This window comes from Acanthopagrus latus, chromosome 24 (genome assembly GCF_904848185.1).
Source record: "Acanthopagrus latus isolate v.2019 chromosome 24, fAcaLat1.1, whole genome shotgun sequence".
NCBI lineage: Eukaryota > Metazoa > Chordata > Actinopteri > Spariformes > Sparidae > Acanthopagrus > Acanthopagrus latus.
Window position 1 is genome coordinate 7,572,235 of NC_051062.1, and position 11,159 is coordinate 7,583,393.

Genomic DNA, 11,159 nt, shown 5'->3' on the forward strand with positions numbered 1-11,159 from the left:
TTGCTAAAAAGTTGTGGCTAAACTTTTTTTTTTTTTTTTTTAAACATATAAAGAACAGGTGGAGAAGTGTAAGTAGGTTTAGTGTTTGTTAACTTAACAACTAGCTGCTCTTTTGCGGCAGTGGTCTGGCAGATTGGGCTATGTTACGCGCTGTTTTGTCAAATTATCACGGTCAGTCATTTTTGTCATGACATAGACGGGTGTCATCATGTCAAATTAATGTCTAACTCTGGGTTTGAGCTGGAGTCAAACACAGTGGTGACACAGAAGCCTGGTGTCTCACTTAGAAATGAAAGTGGTAGCAGAAGAGGACAGTGCACCAAAACACTGGGGGAAGCCGTGCTAACAAAAGGGCTTATTCACCCTCTTTGTTTGGAAACTATTGCAAAAAGTACAGCTAATACATAGTTGAATGCTGGTAATGGAAAAAGACCCAGTGGATATCAGATTCCCACTGGGATCCAGGCTCAGTGCTTCTCGCTGCCAGATCCTCACACGACAAAGCTGCTTTTCGCTGTGTAAACACACACAGATCAGCATACCGGAGGGTCGTGCGAGAAGGGTCGGCTCAGGACCAAAAGGTTTTCAGCGCTAAGAGCTCTGAAAGCCTTTTCAGACATCAGACGTTCCACACATGCAGTTTTAGCATGTAACACCTCTGTGATTGTGGCTTATGTAAAATAACTGACTGTCTCTGTAAGCCAGGTAAGGCTGAAAGGTCGCAATGGTTATGACGACACTGAACCCCAGACCCACATGTCCAAAGCATCACATGAGGATTGCAGCTTTAGTCAAATATGTGCAAAATACTACTGAAATTTACATTAAAGCTGTTGGAAATAATTATTTTATTTTGAAGTAATCTGTTATTATATTGTTTTCTTCTATTATCAATTAGTAAATCATTTACCGTATAAAATGTGAGATTAAAGCCTGCCTATCCCAAGTAACCAGACATGCACTTATATGCATCCAGCACTTTAATTGTTTTGTATAGTCATTCTAATCAGTCGTACACACTAAAGGTTGCACAGCAGTTTGACTGTATGCTGTGTATCAAGAAGATACTTGATTGTAGCCAAAACAACACTGACCTCTAGTGTCAGACCTCTAGAGAAAACGATTAGCCTCAAAGTGTTCTGGTGTGATGTATACAGAAGCCTATTTATGCCACCAAATTAAAAAAAGAATCAAAGAAAAGTTAGATATCATTAAAAAAGAAATACCCATGTGAATGTGAATCAAAATTAAATATTGTGTACCGACTAACTTACAGTGTAGAGATGATATATAGAAAATACTAGATACGGATTTCTGCTTTTATCAAACAGTGTGAGATTCTGAAAATCATGAAAATCTTGACTCTGAATGTTTGCATTAAGTGAATCAAAAAGTTGATGAAAGTTCTCAGTCATCCAGGAGGTGGTAATCCTGAGGTGCTACATCTCAGGCAACTGAAGGCAACTCGTGCTGTAATTTTGACACTCCCCATATTTAATTAATATTCGATCTATGAGTGACCTACTTCACATCTGAGTTCAAACAAGCATAATTATAATGGCTTGTTTGCTTGTAATGAATTATAATAGCTTTAAAGGTCAGTGCCACCCTTTGGCTCGTCAGCCAAGACAGATAAAGAAGCTTTTCTTGTAAAAATCAAGGAAGATACCGAGTAGTTTACGTGATTAAAAATATGTAATCACGTAAACACAATAATATAAAATAAAACGTCGCAGCTTGTGAGTGGGTCGAAAACACTGTTCCGCATAGTGACAGGAGTCTTCAGGACTATTTTCAAGTGTGCACACCGATTCCGTCACTTCCGTTTCCCTTTAACGGATAAAGTTCACTGGAAATACGCAGACTATTGATTTCAAAATAAAATAAATGCTGAACAACTCGCCCCTTTTCAAGTAAAACGATGAGCATGGGAATTCGAGGATGAAGTATATGATTTAATAAAAATTATATGATAGATACATATCCCTTTCTTAACGCTTTACCTCCCTCAATCATCTATTTTTACGTTAAAACAACACGCCTCAATTTATGCTTGAACTTCCAAGCTACTTCCGGTGACGTTAACCTTGGCTGACTTGACGCAGCACAGCCGGGCTACAGACGAACCCAGTCCGCTGTAGGGTTAGCAAACAGAGCTGGGGTTAGCAGTCCCGTTGCAGAGGCGGAAACATGGTGTCTGTAGCGGTGGTCTTTCTTTTGACGGTGGGCTCTGTTTGTGGAAAGACTGCGGCGGAAAGACAACTCGTCTATGTGACTGTGGTGAGTATTATTACTAACAAGTGTAACGCTACGGAAGCTGTGTTGAACTCTATATAGCGAATTTCCGTCAAGCGTGGAGAGACGCGCACGGACTTTCATTCAACATTTAGGAGGTTTTGTCTATTCTGTGCTCATTTATAAACACGTGTTTTTATCTGAACTCAAGTCAAGTCTAACGAATTTCAGCTGGGTCTTCTGGTGAATTCGGCATGTTATTAATCCACCTAGACACAGTTGCTTTAAAAAGAGGCACCTTGTTTCTGTTTGGTTCACGTCGCTTGCATTGCATCAGGGAACCAGCTTGCTCACCCGTCGCAAAAGTGGACATTTTGTTTAAAACAGTTGTCATATTTGAACAATAAACTAATGTTTTTGAATTGGAAAACGCATAAAAAGTAAGGCGTGGTTTGAATCGATAGACATGAGAGACAAAATGACCTGAGACACAACAGGAACTCCGATGCCAAGGGTCTCAGTGACACTTGAAATAAATGAGCCGGGTGTTGTGAACTGTCACGGTGAGGTTATTCGAGGCGAGCGAGAAGTCAGCACTAAAATATAGTGTCTAGCTGTCAGCTTGAACAGATGATCAGAATACTTGGAATGTACTATAGCTGTTGTTGTGTTTGTGCATGATTACAAACTAGCTCTGTCAGGTGACTTGTCAGCATCTCTGGTCAGATTGATGATGATTTGGATCATAGCCTCTGTTTAGATGTTTCCCTGTGTCACATGACAACAAAGCGCATGCTCAGGTATTTGCAGGTACAGCTGCCCTGTCCTGGACCCTGCTCACCAGAAATGCCAGAAATTATTGTCACTGGATATTAACAATAATTACATGACTGCAAGAGCATTCATCTATGCATTGTGCAGGTGGGACACATGCAAGTAAAAGGGAAATTAGCATTTGTGACATTATTATCACCATGTATTTTGCACATGAACCACTAGTTGCACAGCTAACTGAGCTAACTAGCTAAGAGTTAGTGGTATCTGGTGATATGCTGGCCATTATTTGTTTAGAATTCGAAAGGTGGCCGTTTCTAACATATTGTACCTTAATTGCTGGTTGCCACTCACCATTAAATTCTAAAATTACAGGTCTTGTGTTTAGAGGTAGTGTTTGCCACCCTCCTGCCCTTTCCCTATGGCATCTGTCGTGGATGTGAGAATTGAAATGGCATTAGACGCACTGATTTCCCTTGTTAAAGCACTTCCCTCAAGCATCTTGCATGTCAAAGTGTTGAAACACAATACTGGGAATTTGTAACGAGGATTTTCTCGCATTAAAATTTGTTGGCTGTCATTGCTGCTGCTACTGAAGGAGCTTAATGTTACATGTTCTTGCACTCATTCTTAGAAACGTCTGCCTAGATCATGGAGCGGATAAGATTAGGAGTTTTAAAGGGATAATCCACCCTTTAAATGGAGTTTACACACTTTTTCAGCTATTTAAGTCGGATCAGTCATGTGTGCGCTTCACAACAGAAAAGAAACACTTCCCTTTTTCATGTCCCAATGTTGAACCTTGAAACTGTTGAACTACTTGAAAAACCAGTTCATGTGGGATTACAAAGGCTGATTGACTGGGAACATTTCTTTAAATAGAAATCAACAATAGGTTTGACATCAAAGCAGCAGGAATCTTGTCATTAACATAGGCACACTGAGGCTTTTTCATAACTCCAACTCTGTCTTAAACACCCTTAATCATTGTTCTGGACTTACTCTTTTTGTTTTCTGCACCTGATTATATTGCATTTTTTAAGCATTGTAAGCCTGTTTGTGTTTGGAGTCTTCGGTTGACATGTTTTAGCTGCCCATGTCTGACGTCACAGTATCTGACAAACTGTAACTGTCAGCTGACTGGAATCCATAACAGCCTGTGCTGACACAGATAAAACTAAGGTGAAGGTTTTGGCTCGATTCTGCTTCAGAAGAGCTGCAGTGTGTTTACAATGTTACATATGAAGGTAAAGAAAAGAGGAAAGAAAAGTTTTTTGAGGTAATAAAAAGATAAAGATATAGATTTTAAGTACACAGGGTTAGAAGGTTTGTAAAGACCTAAGTCACATGACAAAAGTGAGAGTTTAATTTGCTGACGTTCAAGAAATCAGCTGGCAGTGGCTTCTAACCTGCTACAAAAAAGAGAAACACTTTGGTGAATACAGTCACATTTTTCCATCTTATCTGCAGTTTTGCAGTCTGCTTAAAACAGGGCAGGTTTGTTGCAGAGGACCTGAGGAAGTGCAGTGCTGAATTTGGTGCAATTTGGAAAAATGTCACTTTCAGTATTAAGAAAGTTTGAATAAACAGGGAACGAACATCACTCACCACTAAAGCTGCAATGACCAAAATCAGCATGTTTTGCTGTCTGGATTCTCACTTTTAAGCCTTCGTTTCCATTTTTGGCAATATCTAGTCATACTGATCTTCTCACCACATGACGGTCAGTTCCTTTTTTCGTCTGTGCAGCAGATTTTTAGGTCAACAGGAAATACTGTGACCACATTTTCTTGTGCTCTAGCGGAAGTTTCTCATCGTAGCTATGTAAAAGACTTATGATGTCCTGACATCTCTTCTCTTTCTCCTTTAGTTGTTTCGCCATGGTGACCGGTCGCCAGTCAAAGCCTATCCCACCGACCCGCACCAAGAGAGTGACTGGCCACAAGGCTTCGGACAACTATCACAGGTATAATGACGTTTCTTTAATTGGAGGGAACGCAGCGTGTCGGAAGTTTGTGCATTGACTGTAGCAACAAGTGCATCGCTTTATGCAGTATCCTGGGTTTTTGATTTATATTTTTTTTTATTTAAATCTGTTCTTGAAAAACAGGATTTTTTTTGTCCTAAACTAAATTCAATTCACGTTGCAAAATGTTCAGTGTTGCATTAAACTGATCAACTGCGGTGAGGGTTGTTATAATGTCACGTACAGTTTATATAATGCATCAAAGGCTGGTGTATTGAAGCTCTGTTGTCATGCATTTAGGTCACTGGTTTTTTATTAGATTTCCCCATATCAGGCTGTTTAGTATCAGTGTGCAGGGCAAACACGTATTTCCTTGAGCAAATCATTCTCTAATTTATTGCATATAAACCTGCTATATTATGTTGTTGACCCTCTGTGAGTCACTGATGTGCATAAAAATGGATGACAGGTCTCCACTGTACAAAAATGAAGCCAAGATATCCCAGATACAGTTGCTGCCATCTTGTGCTGCAGCAAAATCGGTGCTGTAGTGAAGCCGTGGTATGGAGGTCTTGCCCGTACACCCCACCAACAAATTATGACCAGAGACAGCTATCAGTCACAGCATCTCAGCGCCAATTTATAGCATTAAATGACTAACTGATGTGCTTTGAGTTCTTAGGTTTCAGGAGTGTAATGTCTGTTTATATTTTGTGTTTTCAGGAGGGGATGAGGCAACACTTTGACCTGGGCCACTTTCTGAGGAATCGATACAAAGGATTCCTCAGTGAATCTTATGACAGACACGAGGTAGGTGCACTGGCCTCTTCAGCGTTCAGGTCACATGTCGCCGGGGCAGACAGGCAATCATTCATATTAAAGTTTAGGTGAAAGGGCCTCTTGCCACGTTGGTGTTATACAGGGTTACCACTGGTGCTGGAATTCCTGGAACACGATGCATGAAGTTTGAGATGTGCTTTCCCGGCTATTATCAGCTCTTCTCTTCAAACATATAAACACATTTTTATCCCTCACTAATTGCTCTTTTGTCCACAGATCTCAGTTCGAAGTACAGACTACGATCGCACCCTGATGAGCGCTGAAGCCAACCTAGCAGGTCTGACCATCCTCTTCCCTCTACTTCTCTTCCCTCTACCAGTAATTATCTTTCTAGTACTTCCTCACATTAACACTTTGTGTTGTTTGGGTTATCCAGGTCTGTACCCCCCCTCTGGTCAGCAGGTCTTCACACCGACCTTGAAGTGGCAGCCGATACCTGTGCACACAGTGCCACAAAATGAAGAGAGGGTATGTAGCATGGACTTCAGGGATACGAGTGTGAAAAACTCCACTTTTGGTGTCATGGAAAAAAGAAAAAGCGTCCTCAGCACACAAAATATAATGATATTTAAAGGAATTAATGTCTAAACTTTGTGTGTCTCTTCTTTCAGCTTCTGTCGTATCCTCTGAATGACTGCCCACGCTACAAACAGCTGATGAATGAAACTGAACACACGGAGGAATTTCTTAATGTTACCACAGCATATAAGGTACGGGTTTTTTTTGTTCTTTTCTTTTCTTTTCCATTTTGCTCCTAGCCAATGCATATGTATGTGTGTGTGTACATATATGTCATATATTTCTGGAGTATAAATTCTACAATTACATGGATGATAACCAGGCTGGGATTTAAACTGTTTTTTTTTAAATATATATTTCCTAGTATGAATATCTTAAAGTTATTTTGAAATGGTGAAATAGTTTTGAGGATGATAGAGATGTTAAGCGTTGTGTGCTTGTTTCTTCAGGACATTATAGAGCTGGTGAGGAATAAAACAGGACTGAATAAAACCACCGTGGAGTCAGTCTGGAGTGTGTATGACACACTCTTCTGTGAGGTGAGAACACAGTTGTCACTAACAACATAGTCGGGTCATGCAATGCTGCACGATACCTCGACAAAGTTACGTCATCTGAGAAGCAGGTAATGTTGAATAACCTCCAGTTTTACGGGTGAACAAAGTCCGAGAGATTTCTTAAAGATATGATATTATGTTCAGTGGAATCCGGACATGTTGCATTTAACTACAGTGTCATGATGAGTTTCATAAAACCTACCTAAATTGTATTGTTTATTTGTTTTATTTTCAATAGAGGAAGCATATAAAACTGTAGGTTGATCAACATAGTGCATTAATGTCAGTATACATCTTTCAACATTTCTGGGATAAAATACACATAATTATGGGTCGAATACGCACAAAATAGTGCAAAGTATGAAATAATAAGGGATCAGAGACAGCTGGCTCACACAGCCACAGAATATTCAACAACAATGTGAGAGATGGTTGCAGAGAGAGTGAAGGTGCAGGACTGCTGACGAAGTGCTATCAAGAAAAGAATTTCCTCATAGTCAACTGTCTTTTTTATGGTTTTCATAACTCCAACTATGTGTCTCTGTGTGTGTCTGTGTGCGTCTGTGAACTCAGTCCCGTCACAACATGTCAGCTCCCGACTGGGTGACTCCCGAAGTCATGGAGAAGCTCAGAGTGCTCAAAGACTTTGGATTTCAGGTAAAAGTCACAGCATTTTCTACAGTTTCATTGAGGAGCTTTGGTGTCTCGTGGTAAACTAATATTCCTACATGTTGCACCTTTTCAGAGTAATAAGTATTTGAATGTTATTAAACTGTTTGATGTCCAACTTTTCCAGGTCATGTTCGGGGTCTACAATCAACTAGAAAAGAGCCGGCTGCAGGGAGGTATGTGCTCTCACTTTTTTTTAAAATTGCACTTTTTTGATTAAAAAAAAAAAAAAAAATAATGATAATAATAATAATAAGGAAAAAAAAGGTTAAATACTTTGCTTAAACAACTTTGTAGTTTTAAGCAAGCATGACTTAAACAGGAGGAAATTGTGCATTTATTGAGGACTATATTCAGTGGTGGATGAATACAGATTTGGTGTTGCAGTGAGTATTTTATATAATAAGATGGAGTTTGAAGGATTTTCAAAAAGAAACTGTGTGTTCATGGTAATGAAGGAACATGTCACAGTGTAACAGTGAGCAGAATGTTTGCAGAATTCATTGATAGTTTTGGTCATGCAATTATTCAGGGTTAAATAGGTTAATATGAACTGCTCTCTGTCTTGAAGGTATACTGCTGGGTGAAATAGTGAAGAATCTTTCCAAGATGGCCGTCCCAGACCCAAAACAGAAACTGAAAATGATGATGCTGTCAGCGGTGAGCAAGTGAACAATACGAACACTTCAAAAATACATTCTGGAATAAATTTAAGTCAGATTTTCTACCTTTAATACAGCTATGTGTGCTGTTTCCAGTCTGTATGCTTAACTAAGCTAAGCATCTCCTGGCTGTAGCTTCATGTTTAGTGTACAGACACGACATTGGTATTAATTCTCTCATCTGACTCTTAGCCAGAGTAAGAGCATTTCACAAAAGTTGAACTAATATTATAATGTCTGTTCTACAGCATGACACCACTGTGGCAGCCCTCCAGGCCAGCTTGAATGTGTTCAATGGACGACAGCCGCCATATGCCTCCTGCCAAATATTTGAGCTGTACAGGGATGAGAACGGGTAAAACACACACAGACTGTAGACGCTCACTCAGGCATAATATTGACACATTCAGAGTTTTCTCAGAAAGAAAGGAACGACTATGCCATGTAGAATAAATGGATGAGATTTTATTTTGAACTTTAAAACATCAAGGTTTAAAAACTAAAAGCACATAAGAATACGTTGATTTAAAAGTGCGTTTATGAAACTGTGACGCTCCAAATAATCAGTCATTTTATCTTTAATGTCCACTAGAACTCAGAGTGGACATTAAACATCTTGAATGGATAGAGAGTCATGTGCTGTAAATTTAAAATCATTAAACTTCTCTCTTTACTGTCTTTGTGTCTGTCCAGCTCTGCTTCTGTGTCGATGTTGTACCGGAATGACAGCAAAGTGGAGCCGTACCCTCTGCAGTTACCAGGCTGCTCCCTTGACTGCCCCCTGGAGGAGTTTGTGGGAATCACGAAGCTCTCTATTTCAGAAGACCGAGACAAGGAGTGTCAAGTGCCTTCAGAAGGGAGAGATACAGGTGAGTATTTTTGAAGACTGCTAAAATAAACACAAGCCTGACTGATTGTGCAACCACTGATCCCATTTTTTTTTCTTTCTCAGAAGTGATCATCAGTCTGGCAGTGGCCGGCTGTCTGCTCTTCCTCCTCGTTGCCATCCTCCTTGGCGTCATCTGTTGGCAGAAAGAGCCAATGAGCAACCAGGGATACCGCCACGTGATCAACCAGGAAGTGGGAGACGAATCCTGACAGAAGCACAAACTGCTCCCCCGAAGATCTAAAGACCTCATGTCTTGGGACAGCAGCGACGATGATGAACTCTGAATGTCCCGCATGGCGTTTTTTTGACGTTCCGTTCAGGACCCGCAATAATATGATTATGTCTAAATGACAAGCTTACGTCCATAATGACCCTGTTTCTGTTGGGTCAGAGGGAAGACTTTAAGAAACATTTCAGTATTAGATTTTAGTGAAGCGTCTAAAAAACAGTCCTATCACCCCTCTCATCGAGTGGGGATGAGTGAGACCTTGGTGGAAGGACCAGGATGGATTTCTTCATCAAGAAAACAGGGAACACTTTTTTTTGCATTTTAGGGATTGTTAGTAAAGTAGCCCTGTGTTTCTATGTGATCTGATCTCCTGTGTGCCAAATAAGTTCTTAGTTTGAGCAAATATGACCTTGAAAGATGCTGAGTACGTGGTTCAGTCTGGGTTTTTTGTGCTGTGCGCTTTAACACCTAAAAGCCTGCATAGAATGGTGATACATTTGTGATCTTTGATTATGTAATTAGGTCTGGAAACATGGTGGGAAATGGTGAATTCCCAGTAATGTGACTGCAGATTCTTAAAAAAAAAAATCTTAAGTGAAATGTAGCACAAATGAGACTTATTACAAAAGATGTTGTAATTTAAACTTTATCTAAAAATGTTTGGGTACTAAATCTGGATCCAGAATGTTTCCAGAACTGATTCATGTAATCACCTTCTTTTCCAGACGAGAATACGTTTGTTTTTGTGTGTAATTGTAAGTAATTCATGCACATGTCCATTAATGAATGCTTTGTGTGTTGTGATTTGTGTCAGGTATGTATGTGTTGGCCCATCTGTGTCCTGTTTGTGTAGACTCTGAGGCCTAACGACCGAGATGCCTTAAATATTTCCAATAATGAGCTTTCTCTGTTCTCCGTAATAACACATTTTTGTAGGATTTCGGCTTTTTCATTTGGACCTCTTCAAAGTTCAACAAGGTGTCAACAAGAATCAAATCCGATAGTTGTGAATTTCTTGGAACTCTTGAAACACTGGAAACCTTTACATGTTTGTGTTTTTGAATCAGGTGTTGGTTATTTGAGAAAGAAAATGCTTGATTGTGTTTTATTTTTTGTCTTTGAACTAATCAGAGCAGATATTGTATGCTTTTCCGTTCGCAAATTAGTGAAAAAATAAAGTTTGGACCTTTGAGCTCATGCAGATTTAGAGAAAAAAAGAACACTAGGTTTTTATACAACATTTCTTTGTACGCCTCGTCTTTGGTTACAAACAAATGGAATATATTACAAACTAACTATAAATGCTAATGCAGGTATGAGCAGGATCTCATATTTCAAGTCAGGATCCAGATCATGGGCTTAAAATGAATTTCCACATTGCTAACCCTTCAACACATGATCGCAATATTCAACAAAATTAAGGTTCATTTTAAATATATGTCAGTTTTCTTTCCTGCTGTATAAAATGATCAATCAGACTTTTGAGAATATGTTGCTTGTAAATGTTTTGTTTGAAAAATAAAAGCTCAATCATTTCGAATGTTGCTTGTACGTAGAGGTGTACAAAGCATGGGTTCTATTTGCTTGTGGATTCATTTGCTGAACAGATGTAAAAAATGTATTTGTGCATCTATCATTCTGGCATGATGTAATCTTTTTACAGAGAGAAAAAAAACAGTCTCTTTAATTGATAGTCGGCTGCATTAATGCTGTGCTCTGTAAGTATTTTTTGGTTATATTTTCTAAAGTTGTCGATTATGATATGACAGTAGAATAAGGTACAGGTCAGCTGTCTGTGGCTCCACCTAGTGGCTGTAAT

General features: G+C 39.4%; 1 protein-coding gene across 1 annotated transcript; it reads left to right on the plus strand.

Moving 5' to 3' along the window:
- The first annotated feature begins 2,190 nt into the window (after nt 1-2,190).
- acp2 (acid phosphatase 2, lysosomal) lies at nt 2,191-10,895 on the plus strand. Its single transcript, XM_037091227.1, has 13 exons — nt 2,191-2,280; nt 4,880-4,975; nt 5,699-5,785; nt 6,032-6,092; nt 6,192-6,283; nt 6,427-6,525; nt 6,784-6,873; nt 7,465-7,548; nt 7,688-7,736; nt 8,132-8,220; nt 8,471-8,577; nt 8,916-9,091; nt 9,175-10,895. The coding sequence occupies exons 1-13, from the start codon at nt 2,191-2,193 to the stop codon at nt 9,318-9,320; spliced, it is 1,266 nt and encodes a 421-aa protein (XP_036947122.1). The 3' UTR covers nt 9,321-10,895.
- Nucleotides 10,896-11,159: the final 264 nt, after the last annotated feature.